General features: G+C 54.0%; 1 protein-coding gene across 1 annotated transcript in view; it reads left to right on the forward strand.

Annotated features, from left to right (window-relative positions):
- Positions 1 to 12,184, forward strand: part of ADAMTS16 (ADAM metallopeptidase with thrombospondin type 1 motif 16) — a 190,711-nt gene extending 178,527 nt beyond the window's left edge. Inside the window, exons 19-23 of the mRNA XM_040262379.1 lie at positions 2,506 to 2,707; positions 2,880 to 3,074; positions 5,544 to 5,768; positions 9,918 to 10,065; positions 11,098 to 12,184. Coding sequence (XP_040118313.1) covers positions 2,506 to 2,707; positions 2,880 to 3,074; positions 5,544 to 5,768; positions 9,918 to 10,065; positions 11,098 to 11,213 — 886 coding nt within the window. The 3' untranslated portion in view covers positions 11,214 to 12,184. The remainder of the gene's footprint in view (positions 1 to 2,505; positions 2,708 to 2,879; positions 3,075 to 5,543; positions 5,769 to 9,917; positions 10,066 to 11,097) is intronic.
- The last annotated feature ends 7,304 nt before the right edge of the window (positions 12,185 to 19,488 follow it).

Raw genomic sequence — 19,488 nt, forward strand, 5'->3', positions numbered from 1 at the left:
ACTGACATGAGTCATACCAGCCGCCGGCTCTGTCTCTCCTGGCGGACTTGAAAAACCAGACCACGGCGGGACCGGTGTGGCTTTGTCGGCCACCCAACATGCCTCGTTCTGCTCAGTGGACCCTCAGCCACCAGCACAGACGCTGGCGTGTATTTTGACTCTTTCTTGAGCTGCAGTCAAGACATTTCCCCGGAGCTCTGCCTGTGAAACAGAGCAAACACTTGGCATCTCCAGATGCCACGTGAACGATGTTTGCACAGGATCATTTCTTAATGGTGTGCGGCTAAGAGGAGGTCAGAGCATGGACCAACCCCACTGGAACAGCTTAAGATGGTGGAGACTGAGGACTTAACACAGGGATGTGAAAAGTCTGGGAGCAACCAAGACACCTCCGCAGCCCGGGGGTTGACCAATTAGAGTTTATGAGGCTGCGCAGTTGAGAGGCAAATGTAAGAAGTGGGAGGAAACATAAAAAATAGAAAACCAATGGAGAGCCTCCAGATGAAGAATCAACACAGCCAGCAGCCCCAAGCCCGGGTTTCCTAAGGAGTTTGCATAATTTACATGGTTTAACATGATGATAAAGACCAGGCTTCCCAATAGCTCATGAGGGTTTGATCCCTGGGTTGGGAAGATCCCCTGGAGAAGGGAATGGCAACCCACTCTAGATTTATGGCCTGAAATATCTCATGGACAGAGGAGTCTGGTGGGCTCTAGTCCATGGGGTCACAAAGAGTTGGACACACCCGAGCGACTAAACAACAGCAACAATCTGGTTAACACTGAGAAGTGGAAGCATTTCTGCAGTTGATACGGAACAGTTCTTACAAACAAAACTTTTCATTACAGTTTTTAAATAATTTTTAGAAAGATAATAGAGTCTGTTCATGAGAAATACTTTGGCATAATCTAGCTCAAAGCTTCTACAAACAAAGCTAAGTAAACATATCATGTTTCTGTCGACTACAAAAATACAGTCGCAACCTGAAAGTAGAGAGTTATTTATCGGGAATGTTAAGGATTCCAAGCTCGGGAAAAGGCATCTCAGTGACCCTGAGAAAACTGCTCCAAGGGGGCGGGAGGGGGAGTCAGGCTATTCACCAGTTTGCAACAAGGAGGGCAGGCAGTCTGAACATCAAAGATCATTAAGTAAGGAAAATCAGATACCAAGTTAAGGAATTTAGTGTTCTTCTATGCATGGGAAGATGCAAGAGTCTGGGATCGTGGAAGTCATTCCTGTCATACGCCTCTCGGCTATCTGGGGCCAGCACCCTGCATATTAAAGGAGACATTTTTCTCTCTCTTGAATTCCTTTAGGGCCTTCTGGCTCACACTGGAGGGCTGGAACTGCTGATGACTGCGACAGCCTTAAGTTCCTCGAGTAGGGAGTCAGCCCAGCTGGGAAGTTCACGTGGGAGGGCCGGAATCACGGATAGCCATGGCCTTCTTGTTTATTGATGCGGCAGGCGCTACCCCATTTCACAGTACAGCCCGAGCGCACCCCGTGCCCCTGCAGCGCTGCCAAGTATGAGGACACATGTTGGTGGTTTTGTTCAGTAATTTGGGGTCGCACAGAGTCGGACACGACTGAAGCGACTTAGCAGCAGCAGCAGCCTTCCTAGAACTGGTACTATTTCACGGCGTCTGTGGACACAACACAAAACCCCCAAATATGACAGTCTTTAGATCAATGACTTAATTGCAAGAAGGGCAGAGGACAGAGAGCCTTCTAAGTGATACCACAGAGATGTAGCTTGTAAAGTCCTGTAGCAAAAAAAAAAAAAAAAGAAAGCTGTAGAGATGAAGTTAGGTGAGCCATCTTTCTGTCATTCTGTAACAAAGAAAAAACTAAACGAAATTTTGGAGAACCTATAGACTAAAAAAAAAGATACATCAACCAGTTCAAAGCAAGAGCTTTATTTGGATTCTGACTCCAACAAGCAGATTAAATTTTGACAACATAATTGGGAATGGAACATTGAATATTTAATGATGTTAAGGGGTGATTGTTAAAGTTTTCAAATGTCACATGGCATTATAATTAGGCTGAAAAACCTAAGACTCCTTATATTTTAGAGATGTGTATTGAAATACTAGTATGTCTAGAATTTGCTTCAAAATGCTATAGGGATCGGGCACATAAACTGATAATCTTTGAGACTGGGTGGACAGGGACACGGAGGGCCTTTATTTTTGTATACGTTTGAAATTTTCCTTTTAGGAAAAGGTTGGGGGGGGGCGGGGAACAGACGCAGTGCGTTGAGGGGAGTTACGTACAAGCTCAAGAGAAGCTGACAGCCAGGGGAGGGGAGGCCTGATGTCAGGAACACTAATCAGGAAGTTAGAAGGGGCTGGGGCCTGGGAGACCGCACGGGGGACTGAGGTGGACTGCAGACGCAGGCAGCAGGTGGGGAGTTATGCTGGTTGATGCCCCGGTCCCGGACCAGCCCCCTCCGGCTGGAGACGCAGCCCCGCCCCTCAGCGTGGTGTCCCCTGTCCCCGCAGCTGGTCGGTGGGGAACTGGAGCGCCTGCAGCCGCACGTGCGGAGGGGGCACGCAGAGCCGGGCGGTCCAGTGCACGCGGCGCGCGCACTACAGATCGGAGCGGGTCTCGGCCAGCCTGTGTCCACAGCCCGTCCCCTCCAGCCGACAGGCCTGCCAGCCTCAGAGCTGCCCCCCGGCATGGAGCACCGGGCCCTGGGCAGAGGTAAGTGGGGTGGGAGGGTTGGCATGGGTGAGGTGGTGAATGGGGTCTCTCCTGTGCAGTGCGGGGTGTGGGGGCAACTGGAGTCTCCCCGGCCTCGGGCTCAGGGCTGGAGCCCCCAGCTCGGTCCCATCCCCTCCTCGAGGGAGCCGACACTCGCTCTTCCCGCGCGCAGTGCTCACGAACCTGTGGGAAGGGCTGGCGGAAGAGGTCCGTGGCCTGTAAGGGCACCAACCCCTCGGCCAGGGCGCAGCTGCTGCCGGACGCCGTCTGCACCGCGGAGCCCAAGCCCAGGACTCACGAGGCCTGTCTGCTCAGGCGCTGCCACAAGCACAAGAAGCTGCAGTGGCTCGTGTCCGCCTGGTCCCAGGTGGGTACACCTTCCCAGGTGGGTGGGCCAAGTCCCAGGCAGATGCATTGGCCCCAGGTAGGTGTGCCAGGCCCAGGTCGAACTGGGTCGACCGCCTTCCACCTCAGGGCCGCCCCTCCTTGCTGGGTTCCTCTGCTTCCGCTCCTTTCCTCTAAGTCTCCGGCCCCGCTGCCCCTGGTATTCAGCCCCACACCTGGCCTCCACTCCTTGGCGTGTCCTCTGGTTTTCGTATCACATCCGTGGAGCACCCCACCCAGGTCACCCACACAATCATCCCTCCCTCAGTGTGGAGTGGATGGGTGGGTGAACAGGTGCCGGCCGGGGGGAGTGTTCATCACGCCTGCTGTGGGCTGCGGGACCCACCTCACCCCGAGCAGCTGCAGCCGTTTCCCAGGATGTGCCTAGGTGGTGGGGCGGGGGGGTGACCACAGGAGGAGACAGCGTGTCCTGAGATGCATGCGTGTACTCAGCCCACATAGCTGGTTTCCATAGCAACTGGGGAAAGAAGGCCCCCTGATCCCTGGCCCTCAGGGATAAACTCGGGGTCTCATTCCCACCCAGGCCGCCAGTGGTTCTAGTCCAGGATGGAGGAAAGCCTCTATAAAGTGATGGCATGCCAGGCAGGACACTTATCCCGAATGCGACAGCACTTGTTTGCCCCTGAACAGCATCACTACTGCATGAAGCCTGCTGCTGCTGCTAAGGAAGAACTCCTGATCCTCTCTCACCTGGGACCGGGGCGTCAGTGTCTAGACGACTGAATCATCAGTCATTAGGAGACATTCGATTCTATGCGCATCTCCAGAGGCTGAGTCCTTAGGAAGGAAGCAGCTTGGTCTGCCTAGTAAGGGCTTCCCGGGTGGCACGGCAGTAAAGAACCCGCCTGCAGTGTGGGGTTTGATTGCTGTGTTGGGAAGATCCCCTGAGGAAGGGAATGGCTGCCCACTCCCAGTGTTCTTGCCTGGAGAATCCCATGGACAGACGAGCCTGGTGGGTTACAGTCCTTGGGATCACCAAGGGTCAGACATGACTGAGCGACTAACACACACAGTGTGTGGAAGGTGTCCAGGTGGAAATCCCTTGTCCTGAATATGTAACACATTTGGGTGTGCACACACACACAGACTCACCACACCCCACAGCTTCTCTCAGGCTTAGCCCCAACAAGCCCCCGAGAGGAGCCCTCCAGCTCTGTTCTGGCAGCAGGACACGCCAAGCATGCCCCATAGCCAAGCCTGAGCCTGAGCATGAGGCCAGAGCCTCGAGCACCCAGCCTCCTCCGTGGATGGGACCTGCAGACATGCCAGCCTGGGGCAGCGATGCCAGCCCCTGGGACCTGCCCTCTGACCTCCAAGCCAGCCCTGGGGTGCAGGCTGTGCCTGGCCTTCTGTGTCATCCCCATGTATCACATGGCTGCATCCCTGCCTGGCCACAGGTCGGCCCAGGGCCCCGCTGTCCACACAAGAGGGTGCGGCTGCAGCGGCAGCTCGGGCTCAGAGTACCTCTGGTCGGAACAAATGCCCCTGCTGTGCTCTCTCCAGGGCAGCACTCAGCTTCCCGGGGAAGATGGAAGCCCTGGGTCTCCCCCGCCTGTCCCTGCGCTAGGGGCCAGCATCACACTGCTGTTGGGCGTGTGAATCTGAGGAGCTCTGGGGTTTATCTGACGTCCTTGTTCGTTAGATTGCAGTGCATTCTGGTATCGGTTACAGCCCAGCATCTTCATTCCCCAGTGAAGTGATAGCTCCGGAATTACTCCCTTCATGGTTTCTAATTGCCCTGCCCCAACTTGTGTCTCTAGTACCAGACCACTGTGACCTCAAGATCTTTGGGGGGCTTTTTGGCAGATACTGTTAACACCATTTTAAAATGCTGAGGTCCCATAAATTTCACTGACTGTTTGTTGTTCAGTCACTAAGTCGTGTCCGATTTTTTGGAACCCCCAGCACACCAGGCCTCCCTGTCCATCACCAACTCCCGGAGTTCACCCAAACTCATGTCCATTGAGTTGGTGATGCCATCCAGCCATCTCCTTCTCTGTTGTCCCCTTCTCTTGCCTTCCATCTTTCCCAGCATCAGGGTCTTTTCAAATGGATCAGTTCTTCGCATCAGGTAGCCAAAGTATTGGAGTTTCAGCTTCAGCATCAGTCCTTACAATGAGCATTCAGGGTTGATTTCCTTTAGGATGGACTGATTTGATCTCCTTGCAGTCCAAGAGACTCTCAAGAGTCTTCTCCAACACCTCAGTTCAAAAGTATGAATCAGGTGGCCAAAATATTGGAGCTTCAGCTTCAGTCCTTCCCATGAGTGTTCAGGGTTGATCTACTTTAGGATGGATTGACTGTTCACACATCTATAAATGTTCAGGCTGATGTAATCAGGAGGCTTCTCCACTCAACAGTGTGCGAGAGAGATGGCCACCACGCGGGGAGACGTGCCTTTCACACGCGTCCTTGGTTGTCTTCTTTTCAGTGCTCTGTTACCTGTGAAAGAGGAACCCAGAAAAGGTTCCTAAAGTGTGCTGAGAAGTACGTGTCTGGGAAGTACCGTGAGCTGGCCTCCAGGAAGTGCCTGCACCTGCCGCAGCCCCAGCTGGAGCTGCAGCGTGCCTGCACCCGCTTTCCCTGCCCCAAGCGCCCTGCGTTCGCTGCTGCAGGACCCTCGCAGGCCGGTTGGTTTGCCTCGCCCTGGTCTCAGGTAGGGATGAAGGGGTGGCGGGCGGAGCCCCTCCTTGGTGTTGCCAGCTGCCTTGGGCCGGAAGGTTTCTGCCGGAGTGTAGGCCCACGGAGCCAGCTCCAGGCCCTTCCCTCCGGAGCCCATGAGATGTTGGGTCTCTGGGGGTCGGGGTTGCGGGGGTGCTTCCACAGGGTGGAAGGTTACTCCATCTTTTAGGGCACTTGTGATTGTTCTCGGGCTTCCTGGGTGGCGCTAGTGGTGAAGAGCCAGCCTGCCAATGCAGGAGACAGAGGATTCGTGGGTTCCATCTCTGGATCGGGATGATCCCCTGGAGAAGGAAATGGCAACCCACTCCAGTGTTCTTGCCTGGAGAATCCCATGGACAGAGGGGCCTGGTGGGCTCCCATCCATGGGGTCGCAAAGAGTCGGACACGACTGAGCACACAGGTGCAGCGTGGTTGCTCTAAACCTTCACCCTGTGGAGGGTAAGAGGATGCAATGGTTTGGGTGAAAGCTGGGCTGAGCTCCCCAGAGATGAGTATGGATGAGGAAGAAATACGAGATCTGGAAGAAACAGGTGATTGTAAGTCTGTTTGGGTCAAGCACAAAGCTGAGCAAATGAGGATGGGGGTTGAGCCAGAATGGCTGTGGCCCACCTGGTCCCCGGCCTCGGCCAGCCCAGGCCGAGAGGGGCTGCGGGATCTGTCCTGGGATCTCCCTGTCCCTGGCTCCCTCTTCCTCCCGTGCTCCCTGCGGCTGTATGGGAAGACTCTGCACTCACTACTGTTGACCCAGCCTCCTTCCTGGCCGTGCTTCTGGCTTTGGGCTCCTAACAGCCCTCTCTGCCTGTTGCCGTCTGTGGGTGAGGCCAGCACAGAGCAGCTCAGAGCCCAGTGTCTTCTTGGGCACTTAGGTCTGGACGGTCAGTTTTTAAGAAGCAAAGGAAGGGACATCCCTGGCTGTCTGGTGGTTGGGATTTGGACTTCCAGTGCAGGAGGTGCAGGTTCGATCCCTGGAGGTAAGATCTCACATGCCTCGAGGCAAAAAAAAACAAACAAAGCAGAAGCAATATTGAAATAAATTCAGTAGGGACTTTAAAAATGGTCCACGTCAAGACAACAGAGAAGCAGATGAGCATGCTGGCGGCACGGCCACGAACGCCTGCGCTCCCACCTCGGCCAGCTCTCATAACCGTATCAGGCAACACTGGCCCCAGGACCTCCGAGGTGAAGTCCTACCAAGTTTATGGGATCCACTGGGCACCAGGCCACCAGGACACCCCCATTGCAGAAGACCTCTCAGGGCCAGCAAGCCGGATCTTCGGTGATTCCAGAGGCGGATCTCGGGAACCACAGGTGGATGTCTGCTCCCCGTCGCTTTCAAAGGAACTTTCAGGAGTCTTTGTCTCTCTCCAAATCAGTTCTCAGAAGGCATGCTCCGTGCCTGGTGCCACAAGAATGACCCGAGCAGCTGCAGGGGGCCGTCTTCCCTGCCCAGGTAGTGACTGCCCTCCCAGGAAGCACGTCCCGCATCCTCGAGCTTCCCAGGCGCCCTGTGCTAAAAAGAAAGCAAGAACAGAAAGCACACTCTGGAGTGGAGAATCGCGCCTCCTGTCCCAAAATCGTGCCTGGTCCGTACTGCGGCCTCGTCAGAGGTCAAGGCCGACCCCGCTGACGTGAGCTGCTTGAAAGCGGATGCAGTCACAAGACAGCCATCCAGACCGGTCGCTCCGTGGCGAGTGTCCTGCTCTTCTGCGGTGTGTTCCCCATATTGGCATATGTGCACACGTACCCGCGTGCATATTTTATATACACAGTCCCCAGTGTCTACCAGGGCGCATGCTCCATACTCAGTGTTCAGGGAGTGTTTGCTGGATGTGGAATTTCAGATGGAAAGTGAATCCGTGAGTCCCCGACGGGTCCTTGTCTGGAGGACGTCCCCTCCAGCAGAGCCTCGGCCTCGTCCGGGGCTGCTGTCGGTCGCTGGTCCTGTGCGCTCGGTTGCCAGGCTGTGTACAGCAGCAGCATCTTTAAAGCCCGCCGGAGGCTGCTCTTGCTTGCCGCACATTCTGCACCCTGCCCCCTCGTTGTGTTTTTGCCTTTGGTTCTGCTTCTCTTCAAACTTGGGGCTTCCCACTTGGTGCTAGTGGTAAAGAGCCCAGCTGCCAATGCAGGAGACACAAGAGACACGGGTTCAGTCCCTGGGTGCGGAAGATCCTCTGGAGAGACAGCATGGCAGCCCACCCCAGTATTCTTGCCTGGAGAATCCCACGGACAGAAGAGCCTGGCAGGCTGAGCTCCATGGAGTGGCAAAGAGTCAAACACAACTGAAGTGACTTAGCACCCACATCTTCAAATCTGATGTCGCTTTTTCATTTAGAAATACACGAACTCCTCCCCGAATGGTATTAGAAATTGCTTCATTTAAAATACTGGACCACAGGACATTTGGACTGGATCACTTTTCAAGCGTTTCCTGTTTTAAGTAGGTCAAAAGTATCAGCATGTTAAAACGTGGATTGTAATTGCAAAAACTGTTTTCTGTAAATATAGTTATATCAACCTCTGTGCCCACAGCTTGGGTTCAGTATAAACAGATGTGGTATACAATGGGAGTGGCAGTCTGCCTCTGCTGCTCATGATGAAAGAAATTCAACTCAGAGGAAGAGAGGTTCAACACTACGGATGAGAAAGTAAGGATGAGAACTAGGAACCACGTCCCCAAGTGAGTTCCCAGCCCGGGATGGGAGCTGAGGGAGCGCCTGGGACCTGAGTCAGAGGCCGCCAGGCCAGGAGTGTGGCTCTGCTGGGAAGCTCAGAGACACCGCAGCCCCAGGAAGACAGCTGGCGCTACCCGGGCTGCCGGTGTCCTACCTCGAAATGGAGCGACCCACGGCGTTCGCCGATGTTGGCTTTGAAGAGCAGGGCTCAGCCTCACAGGGTGGGTTCCAAACCCACAGGCTCATCAGCAAAAAGCCCTGGGTTTTCTCTCCATCAGCCCAGACATCCTGTCCCGAAAGAGTGAAAAAAAGAAGAACGAACAATTCCTTCAGCTTATGAGCTCTGGGGACTCTGTTTCCAGCTTCTCTCCTCCGTCGAGGGGCAGACCAAGATGTTCTACTTACCCCATCACTGCATCCCTCTCCCAAGGGGTTTACAAGCCACCTCCCCGGGCTCTGTCTGCAGCGGGTCCTCAGTGTCTGGCCGTGGGCGGTTTCTGCCATGGAAGACCACCCCCGGGCCGCTGCTCCAGGGGGATCCCGGCCTTGGTCCTGTCCACACATCTTGGCAGCAGCCTGAGTTGTATGTGTGTCTCCAAATCAGAAGAGCTTTATCCTCACACGTTAATGTGACTGTTTAACATAACCCACCAGGCACCAGGATCTCCAGATCGTTTTCTGACCCCGTCTTTCTACAGGAGCTCCTCTACCACTTAACATTCTTAGCATTCTTTAACACGCAGCCTTGTGTGAGCCATGCCGTGAGCTAGTCAGAATTTGGTCCAGACTATGAGCCACTTTCTTTCTGGGCAGATTCGTTGCTGCAGGTTTGGGTCCCTCCATCTCCAATCGCTCCCATCTCTCCTGGTTTCTTGCCGGCAGTGGGTCTCTGGTGGACCCACCGCTGTGGTCTATGGGGTATGTGCCCAGCCCACTGGTGAGGACCGGTCTGACTGAGCCGCCTCTCCCTGCCCTGGCTCTGCTGCGCTCTCAGCCTCAGAGTGCAGGGGCCCCGTGTAGGGACACAGTGTTCCTGAGGCGGGGCAGCCATGCCCAGGCATCCGGAGTCCCTGCAAAACTTGGGGTCGGGAGGGGTGAGTGTCATCGCACCTCTGCGGTGGGGGGCTGGCTTGTCAAGCTTTTCTGAGTCAAGGGCACCAGAAAGGCTGGCTTGTGAGAGCGTCTCGTGATGGACCCACAGCCTGTATCCCCAGACGTGTGCCGCTTTGTGTGTATGTCCATCGAACCCCTGATGATTCAAGAATATTCAGACTTCTGGGCCCATCTTCACAGTGTCCATACCTGGGAAATCTGCAGCTGTGTTCAGCCCCCCACCCCGGTCGAGAGACAGAGAGAGACCGCCTTGAGGAGCCTGGGTGGAGGGGACCCGTAGAAAGGGGTGGCTGGACGGCCAGGTGGCCCAGCGTGACAGTGGCTCGTGTCTCCCACAGTGCACGGCCAGCTGCGGGGGCGGCGTGCAGACACGGTCCGTGCAGTGCCTGGCGGGGGGCCGGCCAGCGGCAGGCTGCTCCTTGCTGCAGAAACCCGCAGTCTCCCAGGCCTGCAACACCCGGTTCTGCCCCATCGCAGAGAAGAAAGGTGAGTGTTGGAGCCCCCTCTCCCCCGCCCAGGTTTAACCTTTTTGGCTGGGGCTGTCAGTTTTCTGGAGTGGTTGCTAAGAGAGCTGACCAACTAGGGGTCCCCGTGGGTTAGAGGGTCTTGTGTCCGCTACACCTGTTCTCTCTCCACCTCCACCAGTTTTCCCCACGAAAGGGCCCACGGAGCAGACCGCTCACTGCTCACGCCTTCCTCCCCGGAAATGGCACAGGCAGCTGTGAGATCCATTTGGCTTCCAGCGAGCACGATTGCCTCTTGTGTTTCAGTGCTGCTGTCTGTATTCAGGGAAGGCCATTCTGAGTAAAGCAGCCTTCTGCACCCCAAGTTAAACGAGATTCCAGCACATACATTTATTGTTGATGTTCAGTCGCCAACTTGTGTCCCGCTCTTTTGCAACCCCATGGACTGCAGCACGCTAGGCTCCTCTGTCCGTGGGATTTCCTTCAGTTCAGTTCAGTCGGTCAGTCGTGTCCGACTCTGCGACCCCATGCACTGCAGCACGCCAGGCCTCCATCACCAACTCCCAGAGTTTACTCAAACTCATGTCCACTGAGTCAGTGATGCCATCCAACCGTCTCATCCTCTGTCGTCTCCTTCTCCTCCCGCTGCTCCTCGGCTGCTCAGTAAATGCACACATACCCAAAGTGCCTTGGGGATTTGCAGCACCTGTCTGTCTGTCTGTCTAGGTCCCTGGAGGAGAAAATGGGGCTGGAGGAGAGTGAGTGGGCTGCTTTAATCAGGGACCCGAGAACCGGAGTCCAGTCCACAGAAGACCCATTGTCTTGGGTGGCTGAGTGGTTCCGTGGGGGGTGTTTAGCACGAAAACCAGAAAACGCCAGCTTTGCAGGAACCTGCCAAGAAAGCTTGTGAAAACGACCCATGTGGTCCGTGCGACCTGCGGAGCGGCCCTCCCTGCAGAGCAGGCTTGCCTTGATTGGCCGGGGTTTCCGCGGGTGGCGGCCGGCCCGCGGCAGGGGGCCGCGAGGCGGCTGACACGGGGCTGCTGGCTTTCAGGCGCCTCCTGCGGGGACCGCTTCCACTGGTGCGCGCTGGTGCCCCAGCGCGGGGTGTGCAGCCACAGCTTCTACGGCCAGCAGTGCTGCAAGGCCTGCTCCATGTCCAGCCTGTGAGCCGGCAGGCACGGGGGCCGCCTCCAGGCCCCGCTGGCCTCGTGGTCTCTCCACCAGCAGGCGTCCCAGGAAGAAGAGAAACCTGTGCAGAGCTCTTGGACTGGACTACGTGTGTGCCTGTGTGTGCAGGCACGTGTGTGTGTGTTCATCCCCTGGCACACAGGCACACACTTGGCGGGGAGGACGCGTGGAGTCAGGACAGAGCTCCCCAACCTGCTCGCCCTGAACCGCGGAGCTCTGGCAAAGCAGGCCAGCCCGGAATAAGGAAGACTTGCAGAAGGTCTGCTTCTAAGGACCGGCCCAGCTGCCACCTGGAGACCACCGCTTCTGGAGGCGGGGTCAGCCCCTCCGGGCTGCGTCCCCAGCGTCCCGAGGCCCGTGTCCCACCCCAGTGGCAGTTTTTCTGCACAGGGACCCCGGGGACCCCAGCCGGGTGAGCTGGTCTCCATCCTGGTGGGGAGCCTGGCCTCTGGAAATGGGAAATGAAATCCCCTCCATGGTGCTTCTGTCCTTTTCAGACCCGTTGGAAGCAAGAGAAAATTCTCATACGTTGCCTTTTCTCTCTTTCTCAGTTATTTACAAGTGAGTGTTCCTATTTAAACGCATTTCTGAATGCTTTTCTCTTTCAAGTGGCAGAGTGACAGGCTGGACCCGAATTAGAGACTCCGTGGGGTTTACACCAAGCACTGCGGGCCGAGATTGGCCCACTTGGGTTTGCTTTTGTGTGCTGCAGGGTTTTCGATTTTTTCCCCCCATAAATTTTGGTTGTTTTCCTAACATTCATTCAGAAGGGAGGCCAAAGATTTCCAGGTGAAAAGCTAAGCAGCAGGGGGCCTCCCACCTCCCCTCCCCCACCCAGCCCTGGATTCCAGTCTTTTTCTGCGGTGTGGTCTCCATTCCAAATGGCACCTGGATATTTATATTTGCTGAAGTTCTATAATAAATTTTATATTGTGCAGCGTGCTTCTGAACAGCTGTGATTCTTTGTGAGGATTACTCGGAAATGCGGAAGACAAGCACAGCACGGGGAACCTGGCCTCAGAGAGGCAGAAATGGGGCTCAGAATCTGGTAGAAAGTGCTAGAAGCAGTCTGAGTAGACCGTGCCCCTGAGTGAGGAGGCTGCAGGGAAGACAGCTGGTGACCTGGGGATGGTGGTGGCCAGTGCCAGGGGGCAGGACGCAGGGGCTCCCTGCCCAGGGACCGGGTTTTCTCCAGCTGGACCTGCAATCTGCAACCAGCAGATGCAGCCTCCCTAGAGACACCACGATCAATTAAAAGATGCTCGCTGCTTCATTGGGCTTCCGTGATGGCTCAGACGATAAAGAATCTGCCCACTATGCGGGAGACCCGGGTTCGATCCCTGGGCTGGGAAGACCCCCACATCCCCAGAGAAGGGAATGGCAACCCACTCCAGTATTCTTGCTTGAAGAATTCCAGGGACAGACTGGTGGGCTACAGTCTACAGGATTGCAACAAGTTAGACACAGCTGAGCGACTTTCACTTTAGCCTGCTTTATTAGTCAGTGTTCTCTAGAGACATAGGCACCATAGGTTATGGACGGGCGGTTGCTTTAAGGGACTGACTCACACAACTGTGGAGGTTTCACACATCTGTAGGGCAGGGAGCACTCCAGGAGTTCAGGTAAGAGTTGAGGCTGCAGCCTCGAGCCTCAGTTCTGCAGGGCAGCACGCTGGAAACTCGGGCAAAGTCTCTACAGTATAGTCTAGAGGCCAAATTCCTGCTTCTCAGGGAAACGTTGGTTGTTGCTCTGGGACCCTTCAACTGATTGGGTGAGGCCCACCTCATTATGGAGGGTGATTGGCTTTACTCAAAGTCCACCAATTCAAATGTCAATCACATCTATACACACACCCCAATGTCGATAGCAGCATTATTTATAATAGTCAAGGCATGGAAGTAACCTAGATGTCCATTGACATATGAATGGATAAAGATGTGGTCTCATTTGGACAAAACCCTGATGCTGGGAAAGATTGAGGGCAGGAGGAGAAGGGAGCAACAGAGTGTGAGATGGTTGGATGGCATCACTGACTCAATGGACATGAGTTTGAGCAAACTCCTGGAGATGGTGAAGGACAGGGAAGCCTGGTGTTCTGTAGTCCATGGCGTTGCAAAGAGCTGGACATGATTTACCTACTGAACAACAATACACACACACACACACACACACACACACACACACGGGACTTTTATTCAGCCACAAGAAAGGAAATAATGCCATTTGCAGCACCATGGATAAACCGAAAGATTGTCATGCTAAATGAAGGGAGTCAGAGAAAAACAAATATGATATCACTTATATGTGGGATCTAAAAAAATGCTACGAATGAGCTTATTTACAAAACAGAAACCAGTCACAGCCATAGAAAACCAGCTTACGGTTACCAGAGGGAAAAGGTGGGGGGGGGGGATAAATTATGAGTGTGAGATTACCAGATACAAACTACTATATACAAAATAGACAGGCAACACAGTCCTACTGTATAGCATGGAAAACTAGATTCAATACTTCGTAATAAACTGTAGTGTCAAAGAATCTGGAAAAGAAGTTATACATGTAGACACACACACATCTCCATATATATGGGCTTCCCAGATGGCACTAGTGGTAGAGAACCCACCTGCGAGTGCAGGAGACACAAGAGACCTGGGTTCAATCCCTGGGTCGGGAAGATCCCCTGGAGGAGGAAATGGCAGCCCACTCCAGTATTCTTGCCTGGAGAATCCCACGGACAGAGGAGCCTGATGGGCTGCAGTCCAGGGGGTCACAAAGAGTCAGACACGACTAAAGCAACCAAGCAGACACGCCTGCGTGGACATCCTCACACCTACACTCTGCACTCACTGACTCCAGAGCTGGGCCCAGCAGAACCCACCTCTACAGATCAGGGTGTCCAGGGCCGCCTGCCCACCTAGCAAAGGAGGACACCCACAACCATGCCGAAGCTGCTACTGCCAGGGTCTCCAGCAGGAATGTCCCCGGGCCCGCCTGCCTGCTTGACTCACCCTGACAGCTGCCTGGCTGGCTGACTCTGTGGGCACAGGCCTGAGCACGGCTGCCCAAGGCTCCCGCCTGGGTCACATCCAGCCCTAAGGCTCAATGGCTGAGGATTCTTCTGACTTCAAGTTGGACAGCTGACCCCAGCAGCTGACGTCCCAGCTGGGGGTCTGCTTCGGGCATACAGATCCAAAGAGCTTGAATCCATAGTCTGGCGAGAGACTCAGCAGCACCCGTGTGCCCTGCGGCTGAGAGGGGCGATGCGCCTGCCGGGAGGAGCATGAAAGGTTAGGGGAGTGTGCTTTGCTGCTTTGCACACACGCCTGTCTGTCACTGTCTTCTCAGGAGCTGAGGAAGGGTGCCAAGCTTCCCGGGGGCAGCCAGGGTCCACCAGGAGATGAGTGTGCCTCCCTCATGTCCGTGACTCCTCAGCACCTCCTCCTCCGGGTCATGTCACGGTGTCACTCAGTACCACGGCATGCCACTCGCTCACGGGTCACCTCCAAGCAGCAAAGCACGCCTTCCAACAGGGATCGGAAGGTCCCAGAGCCATCCACCCCAGGGGACGCTTCCTGCACCCGCAGACAGGCTCCTCTGGTCTGTCTGTCTTCTGCAGCTGGGAGCAGCTCCGTGCCCCACCGTGACATGGGGACCCAGTGCCGCAGGGGAAACGGGCCAAATCTGTGCAGTTTTAAGTCTCTCCCCTCATTTCTGAATGAGCACAGTAGTCCTGGGGAGTGCTGCACTTTGTCACACTCCATACCCTTCAGGGTTGCTCCTAGACCCTAGGACACCCTGAAACCCCCTCCTCCAGCTCCCTGCTGGCCAGGGACTGAATTGTGTCCCCCCTCAAATTCATATGCTGACCCCCAGTGTGGCTGTATTTGGAGATGGAGGGATGGGCTGAGGGAGGTGATAATTAAGGTTAGATGAGGTCACAGAAGGGTCCATGGTCCCACAGGTCTGGGGTCCTCATCAGAAAACAAAGAGGCACCAGAGATTCATCCATTCTCTCTCCCTCTTTCTTTCTCTCCTTCTCTCTCATACGCACACTTACCTGTGCATGTCTGGGTGGGAAGATGGGAGAACACTGTAAGATTTGCAACAACAACAACAAAAAAACACCAACCCAGTTATTTTTTATTCTCTTCCCCTAATCTCAAAAAGCAGGTACAAAATAATTTAAAATGAGTGCTGTTTACTCACCTAGCCTCAAATCAACTCTTGGCAAATTTAAACAAGAAGAAGACAACAGGAAGGAAAAAAAGGGTGCTATTAGAGATTCACGGTCAGGTAGACATTAAGGTTCTGGTACAACTGTTCATTGCTGGAATTGCATCAGGATGGAGCAGCCTGCAGGAACAATTTGAAAGCAAATACATTCTTCCATTATTCTCCTATCTGAGGGTGCAGCCTGTAACAAGTGAGGTTTTCTTCCATTTTAAGAGCTAAAACTACAGTCAATGAACACAGCGGATCGCCTCAGCATCACTCCTTCTGTGGCCCTTCTCTCCACAACAGGAGGGCATTCCTGTGGCAGTGGGCATTGTTTTTATGTTAGTCCCAGTCTTCTGTTTGGAGAAGGAAATGGCAACCCACTGCAGTGTTCTTGCCTGGGAAATCCCATGGACAGAGAAGCCTCTCAGGTTACAGTCACAAAGAGTCAGACACGACTGAACGTGAATGCAAGATACACGCTGATCCAGACATGCACCCTCTTACCGAGGAAGGCACTTTTCATGAGGAAGGCATTTTTCATGAAGACTTCCTCAGAAGAGACTCTTTTTTGCCAAAAATGAAAGGACCAGAAATACCATCAATGGACAAATAAATATGTATGGAGTGGAAGAACAAAGACTGTCTTCCAAATAGTTTCCAGTTTTCTTGCAAGTTTGTTTGGTGGGGGCAGGGGGTGGGGACTCAGGAGAGAGGGAATATGTGTGCTCTGCCAGTGGGACAGCAGTCTTTAGGGAGAGGAGACGCAAAACCACAATGAGAGAGGTCATCTTACTCACTAGGATGGCTCTGAGAGAAAGGAGAAGAAAGAATGACTCACCAAAAAACCAGTGTTGGTGAGGATGGGGAGGAATCGTTCAGTCGCGTCCTGTCTGACTCTTTGCGACCCCAGGGGCTGCAGCACACCAGGCTTCCCTGGCCTCCACTATTTCCCCAGCGTTTGCTCACACTCGTGTCCATGGAGCCAGTGATGCCATCCAACCATAAATTGGAACCCTCAGGTCTTGCTGATGAGATAAACTCCTTTGGCGGCTCCCGGAAAATGTTGAACACAGAACCACCGTGCATGCCGGCAGCTCTGCTCCTAAAGTGTATGCCTAAAGTGTATACCTAAGAGGAAATGTGCTCACACAGAAACATGTACACCCCTGTTCATAATGGCCCAGCCCAGACGGGGGTCACCAAGACACTAGACTTCATGAGGGGAAGTTTTAGTTTTCTCCTCCTGGAGAAATCTATTTAATAGCCTAATACTCATCAGCCTTGTATAAGAAGTCAAGAAAGAACCAGGCCCATCAGGCAGAGAAAGCCAGCGACTGTGGGAACCGGGGCCAGCCCGGAACTGTCTTCTGCAGCCTCTCCATCAGGATCCCAGGCAGCATCAGGCAGCGAGTGGTGCCCGGTAGCTGCCCTCCCGCCGCCTCCGGGTTTCTGAGCGCCTTGCCTCCCCCTGGCTGAGCGCTCAGTAACCAGAGACGCTCTCTCCCCACAGGTGGCTGAGCACCCGTGTTCCCTCCTTGATTTGGCAAGCCCCAGGACCTGAAAGGAAGTGGTCCAAATTCCCCCTTCACTTTTCCTGGGAGATTTCTCTAAGCCGCTTCCCAAACTTGAGAACTCAAGGGCAAACATACTACCACATCAGTTTCTTTCCTTCTCAAAGATACTAAACCGTTTCTAGGGCAGGGCCTCTTTTTGTGTTAATTGCTGTGTTTCATGATTAATCCCCAAACGTTCATGTGGAGTGTCTAACCAGTCCAAATGCATGAAACAGCTTTCATGGTGCCTCTTCCTCTGTACTGAGACAATTAGCGGTCAAGCGGATTAACTTTGGCAGCTCCATCCTGGGACTTTCCTCTCTCCTAGAAGGACTTGAGGCCAGAACAAAAACGCACGCGTCTCCAGAGAACCAAATTCTTGGCGTGGGAGGTGAGAGATGTGGGCAGGACCTCAAGGGCAAATAGTCAGTCCACTTAGGAAAATTTATTGCGATGCAGCATAGCGAGGCAGTTCTAATTAGTGTTGAGGGAATCCCAGGAAAGCTGATGCTAAACATACGCGCGCTTTTCCCAGACCTCCCAGCCCCTTCTGTCCCAGGGGCAGGCCTGGCCTCCCCACTGCTCACGGAACCCGCCATACATTTGTTTCCTCTTAGCATTACTCATCTCACTATGATTCAACGTCCACACGGCCTGGGGCTCCCCCCCACAACCCCACACAGCCAGCGGATCACCCTTGCCTTTCTTTTTCTTCTAATGGACTCCAACTGATTTATCTTCAAGCATCTGCAAAATCCATTGCAGACGGAATTCCATCTTCGCTACAGCCTGGGTGGGGGCTCGTGAGGCCCAGATGCCGGCAAGGGGGTCCCGTGCCATGCTTGGAAACAAGGTCGTCCGTCTCTATCGGCACAGTCGGTCCTTCACGATGACTGGAGCATTTATTTCGAGGAATGCTAGCCATTCTGCAGGACTGGAAACTGGAGTTCATATCCCAGACCAAGGTTACAAATCTGTGGGGCACAGAGTCATCCTGAGACTCTAAGTATCTTTGCAATGAAAGGAGTGTGGACACCCACCCACAACATGTGTATACAAAGAGGAGCCAGGACTCCCTGGTGGTCCAGTGGTTAAGAAACCACCTGCCAATGCAGGGGGCACGGGTTCGATCCCTGCCTGATCCCAAAAGATTCCACATGCCACGGGGCAACTAAACCTGGGCACCACAACTGCTGAGCCTGCGCTCTAGAGTCGGGGGACTGCAGGGAGGGAAGCCACCATGATGCCACAGAGAGGAGCCCCACTCGCCCAGACCAGAGAGAGCCCGCAGGCAGCAAGGAAGGCCCAGCATGGCCAAGAACAGCAAGCAAATTGAAGTTAAGGCTATGGTTTCTCCAGTGGCCATGTATGGATGTGAGAGTTGGACTATAAAGAAAGCTGAGCACCGAAGAATTGATGCTTTTGAACGGTGGTGTTGGAGAAGACTCTTGAGAGTCCCTTGGACTGCAAGGAGATCCAACCAGTCCATCCTGAAGGACATCAGTGCTGGATGTTCATTGGAAGGACTGATGCTGAAGCTGAAACTCCAATCCTTTGATTTGAAGAGCTGACTCATTTGAAAAGACCCTGTTGTTGGGAAAGATTGAAGGTGGGAGGAGAAGGGGATGACAGAAGATGAGATGGTTGGATGGCATCACCGACTCAATGGACATGAGTTTGAGTAAACTCCGGGAGTTGGTGCTGGACAGGGAGGCCTGCATGTTGTGGTCCATGGGGTCGCAGAGTCGGACACGACTGAGTGACTGAACTGAACTGAAATTAAAGAAAATACAAGAGGAGCCCCCTGCAGTCACAGGGACCTGCTAATGGGTGGGGTCTGTACTGGGGAAGGGTCAGGAGGAGAAGAGGGTGGGGAGAGGCTCGCCTGTTTGCTGCTTGACGCATCAAAGGCTGGGACTGAGCAGTAGGTCCAAGACTGGGCTGGATCTGGGCTCACAGCTGGGTAACGCTCTCACGGTCTTGGGCTTGGACCCCCGAAGAGGCGGGCCAGGCCCATCCCCTACTCCATGCCCTGCCTCACAGGATGGATCGTCCATCCACCCACCAGTGCGACTGAGCCGTATGCACCAACCCATCACCCATAACACCCCGAAAAGTTTACTTTGGGGGCTAAAATGTTTGCTAATCCAAAGCTTTGGCTTTTAAATATGCCCACTGTCTTGTTTATAAACAGCTCGTGCATGCCATATGCCTTCTTCTTCTTTGCTCTTAAAAAAAAAAAAAAAGACATAATTTACATATGATAAAATATATCCTTTTGAAGTGTACAGTTCAGTGGTTTTTCGTTTGAGTCACACAGCTGTGCAACCGCCACCAGTGTTTAATTCCAGAACACTCTTGTCATCAAAGGAATCCCATGCTGGTCACAGTTGGGTCCTCAGCCCCGGGCAGCCCCTCATTTACTCCCGGTCTTTATGACTTTGACTCCGCCTCCTGTAAGAGGAATCCTGCCCTGTGGTCAC

Source organism: Oryx dammah, unplaced genomic scaffold (assembly GCF_014754425.2).
Source record: "Oryx dammah isolate SB20612 unplaced genomic scaffold, SCBI_Odam_1.1 HiC_scaffold_20, whole genome shotgun sequence".
Classification (NCBI taxonomy): domain Eukaryota; kingdom Metazoa; phylum Chordata; class Mammalia; order Artiodactyla; family Bovidae; genus Oryx; species Oryx dammah.